The sequence below is a fragment of the Anas acuta genome, chromosome 3 (assembly GCF_963932015.1).
Source record: "Anas acuta chromosome 3, bAnaAcu1.1, whole genome shotgun sequence".
In the NCBI taxonomy this organism is placed as follows: Eukaryota; Metazoa; Chordata; class Aves; order Anseriformes; family Anatidae; genus Anas; species Anas acuta.
The window spans coordinates 24,203,941-24,228,294 of NC_088981.1; the positions used below are offsets into that span (position 1 = coordinate 24,203,941).

General features: G+C 47.4%; 1 protein-coding gene across 1 annotated transcript; it reads right to left on the reverse strand.

Annotated features, from left to right (window-relative positions):
- Nucleotides 1-1,090: 1,090 nt before the first annotated feature.
- On the reverse strand, nucleotides 1,091-15,641 carry UTP25 (UTP25 small subunit processome component). The gene is made up of 12 exons (XM_068676185.1): nucleotides 15,484-15,641; nucleotides 14,629-14,668; nucleotides 13,230-13,479; nucleotides 12,247-12,459; nucleotides 10,046-10,134; nucleotides 8,393-8,803; nucleotides 7,472-7,691; nucleotides 5,254-5,456; nucleotides 3,826-4,008; nucleotides 3,119-3,231; nucleotides 2,452-2,697; nucleotides 1,091-1,624 (listed from the first exon to the last, which is right to left on the reverse strand). The coding sequence occupies exons 1-12, from the start codon at nucleotides 15,594-15,596 to the stop codon at nucleotides 1,378-1,380; spliced, it is 2,328 nt and encodes a 775-aa protein (XP_068532286.1). The 5' UTR covers nucleotides 15,597-15,641; the 3' UTR covers nucleotides 1,091-1,377.
- Nucleotides 15,642-24,354: the final 8,713 nt, after the last annotated feature.

Below are 24,354 nucleotides of genomic sequence, written 5' to 3' on the forward strand. Positions count from 1 at the left end.
CAATTCTCCCACATAAAGCCTACGCCATACAAGAAGCATCCTCAGTGCTGCTCTGGCTGTCTCTGCTGCACAGCAGACAGATGTTCCCAGGAGCTCTGCTTTGGCTGGCTCTTAACTCTTGTGTGCTATGGCAGAGGTACTTAAAGTTAACAGAAATCATCACTTCAAATGAAAAGCAAGAAACTGCATGGGTTGGTGTGTCTGCTAAATGATTTCAGAACGTCAATTAACTACTTATGTTCACAGCCTCTGAGAAATACAGGAATAAAAAATACGATAAAAAATTGGCTAAAATAATATGCCTGTGCAGTCACTGACAGAGTTTATTTCACTTTGGTTTACTTATTTAAGCTTCCTAGACGAGAATTCCTTCAAGTCTCATCTCAGCATGGATGTTTCCCTCCTGCATTTGGGCTTGCACAGGACTCACCTGCCCCTCTACAGAACAGTCTTCCCACAGTCTTAACACAGGCTTACAAAACCCAATCTCTCTACATTTAGCTCCTTTTACATTACACTTAGCTTCCTAGAAGTAGAAGAAAAGCAGCAGCACCATGACACTTCCATAAGCAACTATTAAGAGCAGCAGATTTAAAGAAAACAAAAAGCAAAACCCACCCACGGTGCAAGATGGGAGAACACAGGTATTTGCAACTGCACCACAGGGTTTTGTACTCCACAAGACTGCTTTGGTAGTCATGGGGCTTAGCTTGGCTTTTCTGCCTGCCAAATTCAACTCTGATTTTTCCTTCAGAAAAAATAAAAATAAAAAAATATCTGGTAAAACTGACAGGCCAGGGTGCTGAAGGGAGGGTTGTAAATAGCAGACAAATATTTAGGTCACTCTGGAAAAAATACAGAACCTCAGCTCCTACCCCAGCAAGTTCAGCTCTCATTCAGTGTCCTTGTGCTGAAGTGGCTTTGCCTGCACCTCTCTTACCGAGGCTTAAAAAATAATGACTGCCTTCATACTTGGGCACAGTTTTTTACCTAGATTAAATGAAAAAGTTGCCTTTGATAAAAGAAGGAGTTTGCACCAGAAAATTAAGTGGAACAATCCAATCCAAAGGTTTGGATTGTGATCCAGCAGATCACACCACCAATTTTTACTGAAGAGTGAGTTTTCCGCTATACAAGAATAGTGATAACCCTGGATTGATTTTCGTTTTATACAGAAGAAACCCCACAACCTTGAATGACATCCTTTGTTTCTTGTTGGACAGAGAACTGAAACATAAAATTTCATACTGCATGAATAATTTCAGCAGAACTTAGTAAAAGGGACTAAAAAGTTTAAAACATTTCTAAAATGCAACATCAAAAAGTGCATTAGGAGTAAAAACCAGGTCCATCGATTTGTCTTGCCTGCAGTATCACTTAATCATTTTCTCCTGTAACAAAGAGGTGCACATTTTTCTTGGACTGAAGCATTTGAGCTGTGCGATCTATGCCAACCACTGCAGCCAATTTCTGAGCATCATACTTGGAGTACAGCACAGTACAGGTCCACGTAGCATCCACTCCACTGTCTGTGGCCTTCATCATATTGCAAATCTCACTGTAGAAGTGGGAGTAGGTTGGTAACTCATAGAAAATGAGGTTCCTAATACCTTTTATTGTATACCTGTAGGAGAAAAAAAAAAAGTAAAGTAACTTTGTCGGAATTTTGTACCAAGTGTGCATGTTACCAATCCCATCTCCCTTCCTCCAATTTCCACTATCTTCAATGCACTTCAGCTCAACTCTGCAAACCCTGTATCACAAACTGACGACTAAACTTGCCATGGGTGTGGAATTAAGGGAGGTCTAATGCTGCCAGGCACTGTGACTTCCTCTGAAGTACAGCCCACTACCAATTTTGCAGTATTCAGCCTCTTTGGCTTAGATTCTAAGATAGTAAAGTCTGATCGCACTGATACTCGTGATTTATTTTTTTTTTTTTTTATATATTTGCCAAAATATCTTCTGCTAATAGCAAAACCTGTTCCATCAGGAACTTCCGACCAGCTCCAGTCAGGATGCAGCAGATTTTTCCTTTGGCCTCAGCCTGCTATATTGAATTATTGAACTAATTGCATAACCTTTTCCAGAATTTTATGTAGTTACAGTGGCTCAGATGAGCACTAATAAAAGGCACAGCGAACCCCATTTTGCAAGATGTATCATCCTCTCTCAACATCAGTGGAACTTGGCAGCACGTACCTTGCTGAATAAAGTCCTGTGCATACCAAAGCATTAGAAGTTCTGCAAGGGACCATGGCAGCATGCAGAAGTTTTTCAAGTAAACTGAGAAGCTCTTATATCACTCAAAGAACTCCTTAGGAAGATCAAACAAGTTCAAAAAGCACTATAGCCCATCTATGACTAAGGTCACTACACTTCCAAAACAGTACACATGCAACCCACAGGAAGACTCAGGCCTCTTTTGTAAAAGTGGAATTCCCAATTCACCTTTTGTAAAAGTGGAAGCGCTCAGTGAGCAGTAAGAACTGCTTCTCTCCCTCGAGAAAGAAGCGCCGTGCTCTGCAGATGCCACCCTTTTTAGTGTATTCACAAATGTGAGCAAAATTCAGGTCCTCTTTCTTGAAGTAATTTCGAAGACGCACGTAGTCAAAATAAGATGGAACATAAATGAGCGTGTGTGACATGATGGCATCACGGTACTCGGGCAAAACCTTGTCGATGAAAAACTGAAACCTAAGTTAAGAAAGCATGCATGTTTTAATCAGAGTTAACACCTGTTTTCCAATGCTGATATAACCTCAGACAGGAATATCATCAGACACAACAGACTACTGAACATTTTAACTATATATTTCCTTCTTTAAACTTAGGATATCTACACTTGTAGAAGATAATGGTCTAAAGCTTCATCAGCTCTATACAGGTATGGTAGAGACCGGTATTACTTTCCATGTTTTATTCTCCAGTGCCTTAGACAAGAACTTCCACATTCCCTTAAAGCTGTGCAGAGTCCAGCCCATGTCAGAAGGCCCACGAAGGCACATTTCTATTGAGAAATCCCCCTGGCCCTACACTCTGCAGGAAGCAATACACTCAACTAAATCTGAAGTTGTGGTCACGAGGGCACAGCAAAACGGTTTGGAACACAGAGTACCTTGTATCTATCACGGAAGTTAAGTTTTCAGCTTCTATCCTCCGAAAAACATGAGGGAGCTGGACAACAACACGGCTAATGGAGCCAATGAGCGGTACGTTGCGGACAGCCACCTGTGGGAACAAAGCAGGATGCTCAGGGAAGCAGCATCTCAACGCAGCCACACCCCAGCCAGCCTTCTGCTAGCAACTCACATCTGCGAGCAGTGCACAAGGCTGATTTTAAGCAAGCTCCAATACCAAAATACATTCCCATATACTTAACCAAGCTGCACAACAGCTGCTTATGTCCTGCCTTTCAATAATTTGAGAGATGGACAACTCAGATTTTTACTTTTTCTTTCAAATAGCTGCTTGTGCTTCAGACATAGCAGGAATCAAAAACAGAAGATGTTGAACCCTTGGTTTGACAACAGATTCAATAGAACAAGATAATCTGCATCAGATTAAGAAAAAATAAAACCTAATTTCAAACATGAAACAAAAGGATCAAGTACTGCTGCAAGAAGAGCATCTTTTTATGGCTTTGGCACAGCATTAGATATTGTCATGCAGTATCATGCAGACTCGGACTGAAACACTTTGATAATGGAATTACTGGCACACAGACTTTTACAACTAAAATACAGTTTTTCCACACATTGGGTTTTCCTCTTCTACTCCCCCTCCGTTATGCCTAAAAAGTCTTGAGCTCATCTGTGAACTCACCTGCCCTGTATAATTGAAGCAGTGTTTGTTGAAGATGGAGTTAATCTGGGGATCTTGAAGAGCACTGAACAGCAGCGTCTGACGGTAGTACTTGGACCAGTTGTTGAGACTCAGCATTCGCACTCGGGAGAAGTCAACCCCATGGGATTCCAAAGGCAGCAGGTTAATGTGCTTCATCAGGTGCTACACAGAGACAGAAACACATCACTGCAGACTGATATCACTGCACCCAGACTGCACGAGCCTTAACTGCAGCAAAAAGTGGGCAGGGATGAGCAAGAAAGCACGGAATTTAACAGTGGTGATCTCCCAAGACACAGCTGTTTGGAGTTTATTGACCATATCAAGAGTACTTTAAAAATTTCATTCCACAGAACTTAGAAATACCATCTCTTAAGTCATCAGTAACAGCAGCCTTTGCTGCTTCTCCCACAGGGCACGTCTAATGGATCTGTCTGTCTGTACTGACGTAAATGGGCCCACGGTTTCTAAGCCAGAAGCAGCCCAACTGCAGTCCCTGCTGCATTCAGCACCAGCCTGGGTTCCAGCCACGAAATTCACCCCAGTTTGGCCTCACTAAATGATGCTTCGGACCAGTATTACCGCTGCTCCATGGCAGGCAGCTGCACCCAAAAGCAAAAGAGAGAACAGGCTCCAGCACACATTCTGTGAGTATTGTGTAGGCTCCTGGGCCTCACCAGGAAGCAAGATGCCTTCTGGGCTCATTCCAAACGTACAGTAGCATCACGCTGTTGCAATGTCAGGCCAAAAAACCTCTAAGGTGCTTCCATGTGAAACAAACAAACAAAAAAAACCAATCCTCAACCTTTCAATCTTGAAAACTTTTATTAACCAAAAGCCATAAAGTACGGGTACTAGCACAAATTAACCACAATCCTACAGCTATATTTTTGCTATCCATACATGAAAAGCTTTAGACTGCTTAGCTTAGGACATGACTACTGGTTAATATTTCTGCAGTCAGCGGAGACAAGCACCAGTATCCATTGCTTTCTGGGGGAACCTCAAATAGATTGCACAAATTCCTCACACGGCTGCAGTCTGACAGACACCAGGCAGTCAGACAACTGGCAGATTTTCTCCCAGATGTGATTAAAGGAATCATCCTTATTGCATCCTGCAAGACAATTAAAACTCCCCCAAAAAACAAGCAAAAAACTTTTGATGACACACACCACTAAAGCACCAAATAGTAAGGTTCACTCAGAACAATTACTGAATACTACCAAAAGCTGTAGGAAAATCTTTCGTAGTGTAAGAAAAATAAACAGCAGGGTGAAGGAGAGAAAAGGAACAAGCATATGTGTCTAGTTAGAAAAAAAAGTAAAACTGTTCATTGTTAAAAATAAGTTGCAATCAGACTAACAAGACACAGTGCAACTGAAAAAAAAATTATGGAAAACGCACCAGAACATGTTCCCAATTCTGCATCAGGTAAATATCTGCTTGATCAATTATGAGCATTTCTATTGACGACAGAAAATCGAAATCTCTCTTCTTCTCCCCCTCTGCGCCAATGACAGTCCTCATGCCCAGGGGAGAGGCAATGATGATGTCCGATGAGTAAAATGGTGCATACAATCTCATACTCTTCTGCAGAATCGCAACCCCTGTCCGACAGCAAACAGCATTTTCTTAGTCAAGGTCAATTATCAACCGTTTTCTTCCCGACGGCTCTGTACCAGTAACTCCTACGTTCCTTCTCCCTTAGCACATGCTAGTGATTAGATCTGGACAAATCAATCTGGCTGAAACTTTCCTGAAAATGTGCTTATCCACCCCACCCCCATTCCACAGCCTTCAGCAGATTTTCATGAAGTTCTGCAAACTCTTTTGGAAGTTGTTTTTTTTTCCCCAGATTTTTCTTAGCTTGAACAACATTTTTGAACTGAAACACATTTCTCCTGATTTTCTGTTAAGAAAAAAAAAAAAGGGAAGGCTAAAAAGATTCAGGAACACAAAAGCAGAAATGATTAACTGTTCCCTTTACCCTAATCTCTGGGCTTCGGTCTCTGCCATTACATGCTTTAGTAAGAGTTACCTTAATCTGTCATGCAAGATTCAGTATGGACCTCTTGACTATAGACTGCTTTCATTCACAGGACTGCTTCAGTTGCTACTAAAATGCCAAGGACAAGGCTTAGCACCTTACAGAGGCTGCAAGCACCAACAGTGCTGCACTACTGCCAGGTACCTGGCTTCTCAAGATGCATGCTGCAGTGTGCAGGACAGATTAGCTCATGCATCACCTCTCGTGCTACAGAGGGGAAAAGGAAGGAATCAAAGGAGTCTATTACTTGTGCCATAGCTACTGGGCAACATACAGTTTTCTGATCTTAAAATCCAGATCTGGACCGTGTTCAAATGGTTCAACCAGAGGCTGCCCAGCACAGGGGTCTCTTCAGCTTCTCTCCCTATCTGCGTGATGACAGCGACCACAGCTACAGCTGAAGGCTCTTTAAGATGCTTTCAAGAATTCCAGGGACCTCTCCTGCTATCTATTTTAACCTGATGATAAAATGAAATAAAAGGCACAACTGGTTGGATTTCCAGGAAGAAAGCACCACTTTTCATCAAAACATGTCATCACATACACAGTTTAACAACTGTAAGTCATCTTTGGTTTAAAGATGTGAAAGGGTGGGTTTTAGTAAGGCATAACAAACACGATTTAAATTACATCTTAGCTCTGAAGTAACAGGGTGTGAAGCACACTAAGAAAGAATAATTATGCTGCTTCTCTGACTTGCTTCTGCAAGTAACAGCACTGAAAGTTTCTTCAAGCATTTTTTCACACCTAGTAAGTGGATCAAACAGGCTGTAGTACAGGAGAGAGTTGAAAGGAAAATTATTTTGCTACAAAAAGTAAGATGTTCTCAGCAAGATAGATATTCACTGGGGAAGCAAGTAGTTCCCACTCAGTCGTTCTTGCATCTTCCACTGTATCGTTAAATCTCTTGGGATGCCAATTTATCTTTCAAGGGGCAATAATTTCAAGAGCCTCTTATCTGTCAAGCTAAGTTAGAAAAACTGCCTACTCACTGTGGCAGCTCCAGGAACTGAACTAATTCCCTGCACACTGAGTTACTACAACAGCATGACATTATGTTATGAAATAGTCTTAAATTTGCTGCTTGTCCAACAATCCTACCTGCTGGCCATCCCTTTGCATTCATGAAGGCCATGTGCAATACAGCAGAGAACTGCTTTGCTTAGTACTGAGCTTTAATTTTGTTCCCACTGTTACTGATTTATAGATAAACTGTGAATAACTGCTAACTTGAGATGATTTTTTTTTTAATAAAATGAAAGATTTTGCTGCATAAATCATGACTATCCTCTATAATGAGGTGTGGGCAACCCTGCCACAAAAAAGCACTCAGTGTATTTTAAGCGACTCTGAACTTGATGTGAAAATCACTACCTCTGCATTTTCTCTTCCTTTTTTGTGGTAAGGCACAGAATATTTTCAGAAATATTCAAGTTGCCGATACAAAAACCAGCATAAATACCTCAGAATCTAAAGTCCCACCAGCCCTGATGACTCCCAGACATTTAGCGAACACCTGTTAGATTACCTCCCCCTGCTTTACAAGCTAAAGTCATCGGTTCTGTAGGTCATTACCAATTCTGAAATGGTCATCAATGTTGCCAGCGAAGACAGCTTCATAATCTTCAGGTCTTTTCAGATTGGGGGGCCTCTCTTCTGGGTCAGAGCCAAACTCTCCCTTGAAGCGCTTTTTATTACTTACATCTATTTTTCTTTTGTCGTTCACTTCAAGAAGACTGATGAGAATGTGCACAATTCTCAAAGCACATTCCCGGAAGGGCACTATCATCAGCACCTGCACAGATCAACAGTTACAACAGAACAACTCATAAAATATGTAATGATTTTGACTTGGATCTGCCCCCACTGGGCTTCCCAACAGTCAAAACAAAACCTCTGCCCCCTTCCCCAGTACAATCACCAACCATCTCTGCCTACGTGACAAAACCTGATCTGACAGATAGGCCTGTGCCCTAAGTCAAGGCACACACATCTACACTGGAAGAGGCCCCTAGCTTGTGACTTCCTTATGGCATGTCACCAGTTAGCATCTCTGAGGAAAGGCAGGCCCAGATGGGTCCACATGGAAGCAGAACAAGCCAGATTCTGACATGCAGCAAGGAAAGAGGATGTGCTGGGACACAGCGTCCTTTTGGACACAGACTGGCCAGCAGAGCAGTGCGGTTTTCCATCTCACACAGAGGGTATGATTACAGGGCATGGTTAAACACATTTTTCTGTTCTCCCAACCCCTCTTTGGGTTTTGTTTCAGTCCAGCTCTGCAGACTGCAATGGGCACAGGAACAGGCTGGCTGAAACTTGTGCTCTCTGCTTCTCCCGAGGTATCTGCCCCGCAGACGACTCCCAGGCATGGCCAAGGGCTGCAGAAAGGCGCATGCCTAGGAATCCGTCACGTAACAGGGCAGCAGGATGTTTACACAGCCTGACCGAGCACGCGGGGTGGGCAGGGGAACCACATCTATGAAGCTCTCTTACCTTAGGCCTGGTGAGCCCCTGGTCCCTGTAGTCATCGCTGTCCGTCCCTGGCTTCTGGTCTCTCTTCTTGGCGTTGTTGCTGAGCACCTGGGCGTTCGCCTTCAGGACATGGTTCAAGGCGTGCAAGCAGTACGCGTGCCGGATTTCCTCTCCATTCGTTAAAGCATTTCTTTCTGGATAGAACAAGTCCTTGTAGGCATTCATGATAGAGAGGAGCTCTCTTTGTAAGGGGGTAAAAGAGGGATCGCTCGGTTTGGTCGTTGGCGACAGGAACTGCTTATTCACTTTTGGCCACGTGGATTCTAAAGGCTTATGAAGATGAAGCTGCTTCACATCAAATTCTTTGTCTGGTTTTAAAGTTGTATTTTTCTCCAAAGTGGAAGAAAAAGTTAACTGACCCAGCCTCGGCCACTGAAGGAAAAAAAAAATATATATATAGATTGATACATAAAAGGAAGAGTCAAATATACCAAACTTGGTACAGCTAAAAGCACAGAAGTACATCACCACAACTGAGAGTTTAATTAGGTTCATGAAATTTGAGGAACTACCTTCTCATAATACAAGCTGACACCTTTTTTTCCCCGACAAGCAATCTCTTCCTTAGTATCTACCCCAGAAAATAACAATAAACTTGAGCTCACTAGACCTGGATGTACTTTGCAGTGACGTGGCTACAACTGTCCTCATTTTGCCAATGAGAAAACTGAGGAAGAAGAAGGATGTCATTTCTGCCAGCCCTGGAGCTCAACCACGTTTACAGATCAGCCACGCTGAGGTGTGCACTGCTTTTGAAGGGTGAAACCTTTCAGTGCATCGGGAAAGCTCTAAGCCTCCTGCCACACAAGTTGTCCCATTCTGTTTCCATAATGTTGCTACACCCAATTAAGTAAAGATGCATCATACATTGCTTTAGGTGGCATTGGTATTTTTGGCCACCATATTCAAAAAAAAAAAAACTACAAAAAGTCACAGCTTGCTCCCTGACTGACTGTTGGATCTCTTCCAACAAATGTCACCCAGCATATGGCTGACCAGAATGCAGGGCAACCCTCCAAAACGAAATCAGATGTGAAAAAGTTAAGAAGCAAAGGTTTGTCTAAAAATGACTATTTTGAAAACCAGTATTCTGCTTCAAGCACTGAGGTGGTTTTCTGGTACTGTAATTCACACATTACTTCCAGTATTAACAAATGGGTTAAAACCCACCTTTACCTGCTTGTGAACGTGTACGGAGATAAAAGTGTCTTGAACAAGAACATGAGTGGGCATCACAAGTACTTGTAAGACTGCAAAGGGTCACCTCACAAATTCAGTTGCAGAGCACGTCTCTGGCATCCTGCTGTTACTACACAGAGACCAGTCCTGTTCCCACCCAGCGCCACGAGCACACACCTCTGATCTCAGGATTATAAACTAAACTCTAAAACTCTTTTTTCAGGCATGTCACCACCCGCCGATGTAACAGCAGATGTTACATTTCAACTCTTGCTCAGCATTAAGCTAAGAAGAAAACACTTCAGCAACAATGCAGTGACAAAACCTTGACAATTCCAGAGCCAACAATAATACAAATCTACTGCACTTGTATACAATACATTATTTTTATCTCAGCATCTTTTGGAGCATTGAATTGCTACAGGACAATGTTACCTTGATTTGACTTGAAGTTTTAGAAAGCGTAGACATTTTTTCTACTTCTTTTTCTTCAAGTTCTTTGTCCATGTGCTGTTTAAATGGATCTATGTGTAACAACAACAACAAAGAGTTTTGAGAACTGTTGTAGCTAATACCAGAATCAAATTTCAGAACGGATTTGCAAATGACACGAACAGTTTCTGTGCTGGCCAACACCACAGCTAAAACTAGTTATTTCAAAGCACCAGAGATGCGAAAAAGGATGTCAAATTCTCTCTACAAAAACACAGAGAACAGATTTGACAGATTGCCTAAAAAAAAAAAAAAAAAAGGGAGGGAAGCAGAGAAAGAAAACGAAGCACTTATGGAAGCGCTAGGACTTTCAGTCACAAAACAAATGTTGGACAGGAAAGCAATATGTAGTAGAAAAGACTGTGGCAGTTTTCTGCTTGAGGCTCTGATACCGATAAACATCAGTTAGCATTTCTGCTCCTTGCAGGTGAAATAGGCTGTCAACAGCAAAGACCCAAGTGAGCTTACTGCCGAGGGCTCTGCATCTCCGGGCACTGATAGGAACACACTGATAAAGCACAGAAAGAGAAGGAGATCTGGGTGAAGGAAGGCAAGAATTGCCAAAAGTGAACAAAAGTACAATTTATCTAATCAGCATTTCTTTTCGGAAAGCAGAGGGAGGCAGGAAACTGTAACATCATATTATATGCAAAGACTCAGGGATGCACAATTAACAATTAATATGCAAAGCTTATTTTGAAAACCAAACCCCACATACTGCTTGCAGCACAGTAGCACTCACTGCATGAGGAAGAGCAATTAGAGGACACTAGTGCTTGCCAGAGGATATCTAGCCCAAGTTATCCAGCAAAAGTCAAGCCATTCGCTAATCAGGACATACTGCCACCTAATCTATGTTCCCAGCAATGCAATCGCACGGCTATCGTTTAATTGTAGCAGGGGCTCTCTCTTCAGTAAGTCCTACCAATTCCCCCAATTGTCAAATTAAGAAGAGGAAAGACAACGAAGCATTTTCAGAAATTCTAGTCATCCCAGGACCCGAGGAGAGATTCATTCACTTTCTGCTATCTTAGGCATATAAGATCTTCTGTAACAGATTACAAAGCCACTCCCGAGCTACAGCAACCCACTGAAAAGTAGTGCATCATTTATAGGTTGAAGAAAGCTGTTAGGATACTTGGCATGCAGTTGGAGAGCTGTGGTTCTCATTAAAACGCAACGCCAACGGCCTAAGTAATATTCTCATGGTAACAAGAAGGAGCTGTTTCTTCTATCACACGGCCCTTTCATGCTTCCCCACATTTCATGTATCAGCTAGGCTGCCTCCCAGATCTAATGTCAGCTGCTGCTCTAAGATGACAAGCCAGCATCACTAGGGATGCTACAAACATACTCCCCTCTCTCAAACTACGCCATCTGATATTAAAACCACAGAGCATGAAATATGAATAGGAGCTCTGCGAGTGCCAGCGTGTGGCATAGGCACTGAAAGATCACAAACCCGTGCACACGGCTATTTGTATTACACGTGGTGGGATGACTCCAGCACTGGGGCGCAGCCTTCACCCATGGGTGCACTGCGGCACCGAGATGCTGGGCAGCTCCCTCAGGAGACAGCACACAGATGCTGTCATGTCTTCCTGATCCTGGGGTAGTCAGACTGCTCTGCACAACCTTCAAAATCCAAGAGCCCTGAGCAGTCATCTAGATTACTGTACCTGCCTCGGCTCCTCTCCTCTACCTCCACCCAGCTGTGAAGGATCCTCTCACTGGTCAGTTGTGTGACCACCTCCAGCACCATCCGTGCCAAGAATACCTTCCACGTTCAAGCGCAGGCTTGCAAGACCCCTTACATTGCACCAGCTTTTTTAATTACCACTAACACATTAGAAGAAGACAACCCCCTCCATGCACATTTCTAGTTCCTGGTATTTTAGGCTTTACAAGTCACAGCAGAAACAAATCCCTGTCCACAGGCGCTGCAGGAAACGAGCGGTTCGTCTACACGCCCGCATTAGCTTTAAGTGTCCCTTATGCAATGGGCTCACACGTGGGCAACGCAATGAATCACGCAGCCAGAGAACTCAGAAGCTATACAGCATCTCATTAAGGAATTTGATAATTTACACAGTACAGATGCTTCTCAAGAGGCAGCTCACTAAGCAAAGTACACTACGTTTTACCTTGTGAAAAGGCTCGTGAAGTATTGTTCTCTTTCTTGTCCGCATCGCAACCTCCGCTCTCCTCTTCCATGAAATTGGTTTCCAAGCTAAATTCAGATTCGTGTTTCACATCAGTGAACTCCTCGATTGCTCCATGGCTTAGGTCACAAGAGGCATCCACGCCATCATCCTGCTCCTGTCCGAGTGCCTCTTCTGCTGTGTCTTCAGCTGTGACTTGTTAGAGAGAGCAACAGGTTATCATCTTCTGGGAAAGCTATTATTGATTGCTACCTCTGGCTGCCTACGTTGTTCACTTGGAGAAAAAGTTTTTCTCCAAATACTGTATGCAAAAAGATAAAAATGGGCTTTGTATTTTACATTTTGGAAAAAAAGAAATAACCTTTGGCTGGCTAGCATGCCAAACATTAAATAATACAAAACATGTTTCCTCAGGGAAAATATATGGAATAACCTATTCAGAAAACACAACTTTTAGTTTCTGATGACCTAAAACAACTTAAAATAATGAAAAATTGACTCCTCTCAGAATTTCTTTGCAGACTTCATGAATGAGGTTGTCTTGTCATAAGGGAGGAGGTTTCTTTGTATTTTAAATATACTTTCCTCCGCTGTGAGGCAAACCTTTCTCTCCTCTCAGTGGCAGCAGCCAAACCAGATGCTGTGTGAGAGAACAGCTTGCGTCTCCCAGCGAGTGGGTGAGAACCCCTGGTATGCTGCTCCATGTGGATTTCCCCTGTGCTGCCGCACAAACAACATCTGAGGGAGAAGCAGCGGGCTGCCTGCCGGAAAATGAGCAGAGCTACCCCCCGCCCTGCAAAACCCCCCAGCAGCTGCTGCTCCCACCCACCAAGAGGCAACAGAGCAACAGAGACCCTAGCCAGCAGAGCACCCAGCCAACAAGTGTGATCTTGGCTAAGAACAGGCATCGCTCAAACCCTCTTACTGAAGCAACGTTTACCAGAGTAAGGGAAAAGGCAACCTACCTTCCTCCTGGGCTGGTACTTCATCCTTGTCTGCTTCAACGCCAGCTTCTTCTTCGGGCTCCTGGGAGCCTTCGCTGCCCAACTCCGCCTCGCTCTCACCAGCCTCTTCTGATTCACTTTCCTCTTCCTCGTCCTCACTTTCAGACTCAGGAGAGGTCTTCAGGGTAGCCAGTAGCTTGTGGTACACAGGGACAGGTTCCACTTCAATCTCCGAGTCGCTTTCTGCACTCGATTTATCAGAGTTGTCAGACTAAAAGTGAAAACAGTAACACTATTATGCAGCACATGAACACCCTCGCCTCTAGATCCCACGCTACACATTCCTCTTCCCATTCTATCCCTATGCAGATGCAGTGGGACTTCTCAAAAACCTCCATGTTACGTAAATAGTTATTCTGGACACCTCCGTTTAGATTTTGAAAACATCTTGGTAGACCTAGGCCCTAGTTCCTCATTCTGCACTGATTTGAGTCTGAGCATCTCAAAATTTGGTTCTTTTAGGCCCAGCTGAGTCAGTACGTTTGTTCTCCACAGACAAACCGGCTCTGGATTTTCCTAGGAAAACCATGCACACAACAAAAATTGTAGAAGGGCACACATACAAGCAGAAAACGCTTCCAGGTTTCAAGTAAGGGAAACAACCTTCAGCTGACAGAAATCCACCGAGGAGTTGGTCAGGTTTGGCTCAGCTCTAGGCTTCAAACAAGCTAGACTCTAAGAGCCAGTTCTGTCCCAGGCCTGAGCAAACCATCCACAACGTGCCTGGTTACAGTCACAATTACAGTGAAACCAGAAGTACGAGCAAAGCACCATTTGCTTCTTTTTTAGGTTCTTTCAGTCCAAGGTGAGCACTCAGTATATACAACATTAATGCAGTAAGTGCTAAAGGAAACAAGTGGACAGTGTAACTCATTGTTTCTCCAGAATGAAACTCTGAAGCGTTTAATTAACCTGACAATAAAAGAGGTTAACTGAAAGAAAACTAAAGCATTGGCAATTTGAAGAAGGGGAACGAGCATGAACATTTGCTCGAATTAACATGAAATTTCTTCACTCAACAGAAAACAAAACATCTCATCCCCTAACTCAAGCACCCCTAACTTTATTAGTATCATTAAAACAACTTACAGCATCATTTACTTTTCACCATGATTAAGTAATGTGAAACAAAACAGAACCAGACAAGAACAGCAATATTATACCCTGCTTCTTCTGATGTTTCTGATGTCTCATGGTTTTCAGTCTGACACTACAGAGAACAACTCATCGTTCATTTTTTCCTCCTAAGAAGCAGTTTTTCTGAGACAGAACTGAATCTGCCTAAACAATACAAAATGCTCAGTCTTTCACTCCACTGAAGTGCACAAAGATGAAAGTGAGGAAGAAAAAAATATATTACCAGTTCACAGATCTGAGTTGCTTCTAGTCTTCCAGAAACCCTGAAAAAAAAATAAAAGGATTGAAATATTTTACTCTGTCAATGTTATTATGTGCAGTATAAAAACAGAAGAGGGGGAGAAGAAATTGTTGAATCACATGAGTCTTAGAGAAGTTAAGAGAAAGCTTAAAACCATCACACATCACGCCATTGTCCCTAAGAAAACAGACTCAGTGCTCACCCTGAGAGGTTTCTCTCTCAGCTGATATGGCCTATAAATGAAGCCTGAGGACAAATGATCAAAAAGAGAAGTATTTTAAAGCAGAATCCGTCTTTAAACGGAAGGCTGTTTATATACATACCCACAAAAGTATAAACACTGTAAAAGCTACGTGCGAAGTGAAGAACACCCTGCAGGACAAACTGTACCTGGCGAGGCTCAGAAGGAAATTTACTCCTCTCTTCTCAGAGGAGAAAGGCCAGGCCAGAGCTACCTGAAAGGAAGGGCTGCAGGACAACTTTTAAAGGATCATAAAAGTTAGGCAAGAGCGTGAGGGCTCCCTGGAGCTGGCAAGGCTGACGTTTGGCTCAGGATAATAAGCTCACAGCGATGAGAGCGCCTGCTCAGCCGGAGACGATGCAGCAGGCAGCAGCCGCGGTTGGGGCGTACCAGGCGCATCCTCTGGCTGCTGCCTCCCGCAGACCCGGGTCCCAAACCTGCTCGGGCGTTTTTTTTCAAGCCCCTTCGTGCAGCACAGCAACCCAGGGCAGGAGCCCACATGCTGTGCCGAACATCGATCCGCCAAGCAGGGCAGCCTACCGCAGGGCTTCCCCTCGCCTCTCGGGGCCCCCAGCCGCCCCGGGGCCCCCACTCACTTGTCGTGGAAGGGGTGCTCCTCCCCGAAGTCCTTCAGGTGCTTTTTCTGCTTCTTGCTCAGGCCCAGAGCCGCCGCCGCCGCCGCCCTCCCGCCGCCGCCGCGCTTCCCCATGCCGCCCGCCCGCCTTTACGGCCCGGCCGTCAGGCGCCGCCGTCGCGCTGCCGGCCGCGCCCCCTCCCGCGGGGAGCCCCGAAAGCGAGGGCGCAGGCGGGCAGCCAGGAGGGTTTTGGAGAGCTTTAGAGTTAGGAGACCTCACAGCCTGTCCGGGCAGCCCGTCCCGGCGCTCTGTCACCTCACAGTACAGAAGTGCCCCCTCCCGTTGAGCAGGAACCCCCGGGGCTTCAGCTTGTGCCCGGAGCCGTGGCAAAGAGAGCGGCTCCGTCCCCTCGGCACCCCCCCTCGGATGTTTACACACTGAGGAGCTCTCCCCTCAGCCTTCTCTTTTCCAGACCCTGCTCTCTCAGCCTGTCCTCGTACTGGGCTGCTCCCATCCTCTAGACACAGCCTTCCCCTCAATCTGCTTCACAGTATTTCAAATGAGAATCTTAATTCACTCAATTCTTTGTTTCAAAACACTTCACATCCTTTCATATCTCCTGATTTCTGTTTGGCCTAGCAGAAGCTGCTCTGCCTGGGGCAGGAGGGGCTACAAATAGCATTATAACACAGGACACTGCCCCGCACTGCCCGTCTCTCCTGTAAAGCACACACAACAGATTTCAGTTCATCTCCTGGAGAAAAGGGTACCAAAGGGAAGTGGAGGCAAGGGAAGCCCAACAATGATGGGGGCGTGAAGAATTTCAGGGAAAAATATAGCAGCTAGTGATTATAACATCTAGGTAGGCTGTCTTGATTAGAGAGCATCCACGGATTTGACTGAGGCTAGGAAGTATGAACTGCATTCCAGTTAAAGAGAAGCCCCCAGGAGTTAGACAATACGTTTCACAACACTTTCCTTAACTAGGAAGGACGCTTTAGATATTTGTCAACTCCTGTGTGTTATTAATACCCACTGTCTTCTGATTATATACAACCCAGAAAGTTGTCTCAGTTGAAAGACAATCAATCCTGGTGTGGAAAAGTTGTCTTAACCCAGGCCATTCTGTTATGGTCTGGTCTGCTACTCAATGGGTAGCCCCACAGCATGTAAAATGACATACTTGAGAGCTCCAGTGGTGGTAAATGTCTTCAGTAGGCTTCACCACATCATGTAACACCATTGAGTAGCATAACTGATTTTTGATCAGTAGTTTTTCTGTAGATATGGAAGACACAATCTTTAAGAGGAAAAATATTGCCAATCAATCCTCTCTGTCAGAAATGTGGGAAAAAAAAAAAAAAGGTTTCATCCCCACCTAGCAGGGTTATTTGCATGTTGTAGTACTTGGTGCTTATTGATTTCTACAGCATGGCAGCTGAGAGAGCAGAAGGAAAAAGTCTTCATTCACAGCTGAACCATGAGGGCTTTGTAGATTTTGGAGACTGAACGGAGCACAACTACTGAGACAGTGAACAGCTGCAAGCCCATGCATGCAGATGTGAGTTAAATCAACAAACGGGCAATTACCACTACCACCAACAAGCTCCTGTGAGGATACAGCTTTGATTTGAGTGTTGTTTGTACACTCCCAAATTCAGGATCTGATAATGTTTCACACTACCAACTTGAGTTTCATTCTGTTTTTTTAACATTACATTATGAATTAACAATGTATTTACCTTGTCCTTTTTTTTGATGCTCTGAATGTTTCTGATCACAGAATGCTTCTGTAATCACTTACTCACGCTTCTTTTGAGAATAATTAAGTTTTTATATTGGCTTGCAGATTTGGGCCTGTGGCACAGGCTCAACTGTCCCCTACTTTTCTTCATCGTGACTTCAATTTCATCCTTGAAAACATTTATACTCTTGGGACTACTGATGCCTTTCTGCTCTGACTCCTTTCTCCTATGTCCTCCCCAACCTTGTGTGAGGAAGGATCCTGCTTGAGTAGGATTTGGCACTTAGGATTAAATTGTTTGCAAACTACGTAAAACATTAAGACCCATTTGTGAATGGCAGCACAGATTTGTTCCCCTGCAGAATAACAAACACCTCACCTTCTCCTGGATGAGGTACAGACAACAAAACAGCACAGACCTTAACATCCCCTGGGACTGCAGAGCATGCAGGCACTAGGTGCAGTATGATAATGCTCTTCCTAAACTAGATCACCTTTCTTCAGAACACATGTAGCAATGTCAAATATATATATTTAACGTCTCCAACTTACATGCTGGATGTAATAGATTTTTCCCAAGCCAAGCAAGAGGAGGAGGATGTAACGAAAGCCCTTTCTGTTTGGTATCAGGGGCCCCCCAAATAGCTACACATCACCCTCTGCACTCTTTGCTGAAGCACGTTTTCTGTCAGGCCATTGCAGGCACGCCAGCACGAGGGCTGAGCTTGGCAGGAGTGGGCAGCCCTGAGCGTGGTGGCACTCTGCCATGACAGCAGCTCGTGGAAGCGCCCACCTCTTGGCGTACCTGTGCTGTTTCCCCGGCAGCACGAGCAGAGCTGGAAGGCCACGGCCCGCGTCCTGCCAGCGGTGAGAGCTCCCCGCCAGGGCTGGCTGCCGCCCTCCCTCTCCACAGGGTAATGACGCGGCGCCATCTTGAGGGCAGCGGGGCGGGTGGCAGGGCTCCTGCCGCTCCTATCCACTGGAGAGACTCGCAGCAAAGCGGGCTTTGGTTCATGCTGGGAGAGAAAACTGAGGGGAAAAAAGCTTGATTTTTGTAGTCTGTTCTGCTGACCTAATTCTGTCAGCAGCTGCATGACTAGACCCAGCAGTATTCTGCAGCTGCTACCTGTGCATCGTCATCCTTTTGATCCCTGTGACGTGCGCTTAATATAAGCTGCTTCCTTTATTTTAGAGAGCTCTGCTAAGCTAAATACAACTGATTCCTCTTCACTAGCCAACTGCCAGCATTTGTTTGCCTCATTCCATTAGTAAGTGCAGCACTCGCTTTCCTCCCCAGTTTGCCACTTTTACTTTTCCCTTCATGAAATGCTTCCCCCCTCCCCCCCATTTTAGCATATATATATATATATTATATATATTCTTTTATCAGGATAAATGTATTGATCATTCTCTTTTCCTATCCAAATGTAACTAAAATTTAAATAGCTCTGCTGTAAGTTACTTAGGCAACATAAGTTAAACCACAGTTGGTAAAACAGAAGTTCCTGTTCTTTTCCTTATGCAAAGGCAGGTACCTTGCTGTTGTCTTGATGTGCTATTTGCATAAAAGGAGAGAACAACAAGAAAATCCAATACTTGTGAAAATCTAAAAGCACAACCATGACAAGAGAAATTCCTGCTTTCTGGGTTATTGGTGACCAATACATCAAAAGCAAACATCCAAACTTTCTACTTATTCACAGGCAAGTTATCCTATGATTCTAACAAAGCTGAAAGTTCTTTTCACAAGCAAGGTTCACAAATACCTGTAGAGTTGGCCATTTCAGCAGGTCAGTTCAGTTGCAGGTATTTTAGGATGAGGCATTGACTTGACTCAACTGATGTAATGGGTTTTGAGTTAAACCCACAACATTTTAAAAACTGAAATTAATTTTACACTTCAAATAATCAATCATGGGTGTTAGTGCTGTTTTAAATGAGGCCTCAACTCAATCTGAATTTTGTAATATTTATAAAACAAATATTTCTAAAAGGTATAAAAGTAAACAGCGCTGGGTGTGGGGGGAGTCTACGCTCTACCAACACCCACACACGCACATCAAACATTCTAAATGTACAGAACATTGCTTCTACACACTAAACCCAAGTATGCCTATACATGTGTAAAATCAGGAAAGGTAACAAACAATCCTCTAAGTTCCATGACTGAACAGTCTCCATTTTCCATTCCTTTTCTTGATTACTAACAAGTCTCCATTTTCCATTCCCTTTGAACAATATGTCTCGCTTTAAGTTGTCAAGCAACTCGGTCTTCAGGCCTTATGTTTCCTGTTCTTCCCGGATCGAAGAAAAGCATATCCATCTCCTTTTCGAAGCCAATAGGCCTGGGTCAAAAGGCACGTTCAGGTCAGGGGGCTAAAAGCAAAAGCTTTCAATGGCTGTAGCAGCAGAGGGGCCCATGGCGTAGCAGTCGGATCAGTAAAGGAGCCCGCAGCTCCCTCACTATCTGGCAAACCACACGTTTCTGACTGTGGCCCCACAGGGTTCTTTAAGACCTCAGAGATTGCTTGCTAGGTGCCGAGCAATCCCACTGCAACCTTGTCATTTTTAGTTGCAGAGTCCCACACCTTGACCTCAGTTTGGTCCCATATTTCAGGCTCATAAACTGTCCAATTGTTAATAAGGAGAATAAGCTGTAAGGTTACCAGGACAGTCTTTGTTCCTAAGGACGTACATGTATGATTCCCCATAGTGCGCAACTGCTTACCAGCGAGAGGCAGTTGTGTGCACAGGTCCGCTTCTCTCAGCTTGAGCTTCTCTCCAGCTCCAGTGCGCCTGTTTCCAGCGACTTTCTGTACGAGCTTCTCTGAGCTGTTTGCTGAGTTTGGCCGAACCTATCTTCATGAGGCAATCAATGTGCCGGCTCCTGTCCTGGTCTCCATTCTGCCAGCCTGTTCCTCTTCACTTCTTTATTGATGTAACTTCATGTTGCATTCTCTTTGTCTTGAGGGCAGGCTCCCCTCTTATACCCTTCTCTCCACAGCAGTTCTTTTCAAAACTTTTCATTGGTCAAACAACTTTGAATGTAACAACAGCAGCAAACACCCAGAAACATCCATGCCTTAATGGCATGAGAACAAGAAACCATTTGGAGAAGAAGAAACCAGAGACTGCATGGAGTCTCCTGGATCACCCTTCTTTGTTCCCTCTAAAGTCTTGTATATTCCTGATTACCTCGTCCTTAAGAGTCTAATGTTATCTCAACCACGGGGCTTTCCAACCCTCAAGGCCACATTCCTAAATCTCCCAACATCAACCATCTTCTCAACACGAATTACCACTCCATATATAACATTGGGGTCCAAGGGGCTCCTGTTATCTGGAGGTCTAAGCCCAGTACAGGCACAGTACATCATAAATGTAGCACATACTCATTCTTAATCAATTGCTCCCTAATTTCTAATTCCATGTTTCAGCTGCAGCATACTTTCTCTCTTCCGGATCCACAGATATTCTACTATTAATATTAATGTTCAAAGCCTGACAGACCCAGTTCTCCGTGGACCAAAATATCGGCCAAAATACAAGGGGTCTTAAGGGTTCTTTTGGACATTCTATCATATAATACTGGACCATATTTAATTTACTTTTTCGTTTTCTGGGGCCCCTATCGTTCCAGTTTCTAATCATTATTCCTAATGGACTTTCTGGTGGTATGTCTGGTAATTTGCTCCCTTTCTTCTGGTCCTTGGTCTTCAATTTTGTCTGACCCATCCAGGAATTTTGCTATGGCAATTCCCACAGCCTTTGGTTACCTTATTAAGAGTGTCTTGCAGGGGGTTTAGAACCTATCACCAACCCGCGAATCCTATAGGAATCGCTTCGAACCTTCACCGGCCAAGTCCCTCGTGGCAGATCACACCGAACTGAACAGTATACTCCTTAAACACATAAGACACCGTAGTGTTTGTTCGGATCTTCACGCGCACACTTACAGGCAAAATACAGTGCTGCAGCAGACAAGGGAGCTCGTAAAAAATCAAAATGCCACAAAATGGTGACTCTGCGCCTCGACTCTGCGCCTCGACTCTGCGCCTCGACTCTGCGCCTCGACTCTGCGCCTCGACTCTGCGCCTCGACTCTGCGCCTCGACTCTGCGCCTCGACTCTGCGCCTCGACTCTGCGCCTCGACTCTGCGCCTCGACTCTGCGCCTCGACTCTGCGCCTCGACTCTGCGCCTCGACTCTGCGCCTCGACTCTGCGCCTCGACTCTGCGCCTCGACTCTGCGCCTCGACTCTGCGCCTCGACTCTGCGCCTCGACTCTGCGCCTCGACTCTGCGCCTCGACTCTGCGCCTCGACTCTGCGCCTCGACTCTGCGCCTCGACTCTGCGCCTCGACTCTGCGCCTCGACTCTGCGCCTCGACTCTGCGCCTCGACTCTGCGCCTCGACTCTGCGCCTCGACTCTGCGCCTCGACTCTGCGCCTCGACTCTGCGCCTCGACTCTGCGCCTCGACTCTGCGCCTCGACTCTGCGCCTCGACTCTGCGCCTCGACTCTGCGCCTCGACTCTGCGCCTCGACTCTGCGCCTCGACTCTGCGCCTCGACTCTGCGCCTCGACTCTGCGCCTCGACTCTGCGCCTCGACTCTGCGCCTCGACTCTGCGCCTCGACTCTGCGCCTCGACTCTGCGCCTCGACTCTGCGCCTCGACTCTGCGCCTCGACTCTGCGCCTCGACTCTGCGCCTCGACTCTGCGCCTCGACTCTGCGCCTCGACTCTGCGCCTCGACTCTGCGCCTCGACTCTGCGCCTCGACTCTGCGCCTCGACTCTGCGCCTCGACTCTGCGCCTCGACTCTGCGCCTCGACTCTGCGCCTCGACTCTGCGCCTCGACTCTGCGCCTCGACTCTGCGCCTCGACTCTGCGCCTCGACTCTGCGCCTCGACTCTGCGCCTCGACTCTGCGCCTCGACTCTGCGCCTCGACTCTGCGCCTCGACTCTGCGCCTCGACTCTGCGCCTCGACTCTGCGCCTCGACTCTGCGCCTCGACTCTGCGCCTCGACTCTGCGCCTCGACTCTGCGCCTCGACTCTGCGCCTCGACTCTGCGCCTCGACTCTGCGCCTCGACTCTGCGCCTCGACTCTGCGCCTCGACTCTGCGCCTCGACTCTGCGCCTCGACTCTGCGCCTCGACTCTGCGCCTCGACTCTGCGCCTCGACTCTGCGCCTCGACTCTGCGCCTCGACTCTGCGCCTCGACTCTGCGCCTCGACTCTGCGCCTCGACTCTGCGCCTCGACTCTGCGCCTCGACTCTGCGCCTCGACTCTGCGCCTCGACTCTGCGCCTCGACTCTGCGCCTCGACTCTGCGCCTCGACTCTGCGCCTCGACTCTGCGCCTCGACTCTGCGCCTCGACTCTGCGCCTCGACTCTGCGCCTCGACTCTGCGCCTCGACTCTGCGCCTCGACTCTGCGCCTCGACTCTGCGCCTCGACTCTGCGCCTCGACTCTGCGCCTCGACTCTGCGCCTCGACTCTGCGCCTCGACTCTGCGCCTCGACTCTGCGCCTCGACTCTGCGCCTCGACTCTGCGCCTCGACTCTGCGCCTCGACTCTGCGCCTCGACTCTGCGCCTCGACTCTGCGCCTCGACTCTGCGCCTCGACTCTGCGCCTCGACTCTGCGCCTCGACTCTGCGCCTCGACTCTGCGCCTCGACTCTGCGCCTCGACTCTGCGCCTCGACTCTGCGCCTCGACTCTGCGCCTCGACTCTGCGCCTCGACTCTGCGCCTCGACTCTGCGCCTCGACTCTGCGCCTCGACTCTGCGCCTCGACTCTGCGCCTCGACTCTGCGCCTCGACTCTGCGCCTCGACTCTGCGCCTCGACTCTGCGCCTCGACTCTGCGCCTCGACTCTGCGCCTCGACTCTGCGCCTCGACTCTGCGCCTCGACTCTGCGCCTCGACTCTGCGCCTCGACTCTGCGCCTCGACTCTGCGCCTCGACTCTGCGCCTCGACTCTGCGCCTCGACTCTGCGCCTCGACTCTGCGCCTCGACTCTGCGCCTCGACTCTGCGCCTCGACTCTGCGCCTCGACTCTGCGCCTCGACTCTGCGCCTCGACTCTGCGCCTCGACTCTGCGCCTCGACTCTGCGCCTCGACTCTGCGCCTCGACTCTGCGCCTCGACTCTGCGCCTCGACTCTGCGCCTCGACTCTGCGCCTCGACTCTGCGCCTCGACTCTGCGCCTCGACTCTGCGCCTCGACTCTGCGCCTCGACTCTGCGCCTCGACTCTGCGCCTCGACTCTGCGCCTCGACTCTGCGCCTCGACTCTGCGCCTCGACTCTGCGCCTCGACTCTGCGCCTCGACTCTGCGCCTCGACTCTGCGCCTCGACTCTGCGCCTCGACTCTGCGCCTCGACTCTGCGCCTCGACTCTGCGCCTCGACTCTGCGCCTCGACTCTGCGCCTCGACTCTGCGCCTCGACTCTGCGCCTCGACTCTGCGCCTCGACTCTGCGCCTCGACTCTGCGCCTCGACTCTGCGCCTCGACTCTGCGCCTCGACTCTGCGCCTCGACTCTGCGCCTCGACTCTGCGCCTCGACTCTGCGCCTCGACTCTGCGCCTCGACTCTGCGCCTCGACTCTGCGCCTCGACTCTGCGCCTCGACTCTGCGCCTCGACTCTGCGCCTCGACTCTGCGCCTCGACTCTGCGCCTCGACTCTGCGCCTCGACTCTGCGCCTCGACTCTGCGCCTCGACTCTGCGCCTCGACTCTGCGCCTCGACTCTGCGCCTCGACTCTGCGCCTCGACTCTGCGCCTCGACTCTGCGCCTCGACTCTGCGCCTCGACTCTGCGCCTCGACTCTGCGCCTCGACTCTGCGCCTCGACTCTGCGCCTCGACTCTGCGCCTCGACTCTGCGCCTCGACTCTGCGCCTCGACTCTGCGCCTCGACTCTGCGCCTCGACTCTGCGCCTCGACTCTGCGCCTCGACTCTGCGCCTCGACTCTGCGCCTCGACTCTGCGCCTCGACTCTGCGCCTCGACTCTGCGCCTCGACTCTGCGCCTCGACTCTGCGCCTCGACTCTGCGCCTCGACTCTGCGCCTCGACTCTGCGCCTCGACTCTGCGCCTCGACTCTGCGCCTCGACTCTGCGCCTCGACTCTGCGCCTCGACTCTGCGCCTCGACTCTGC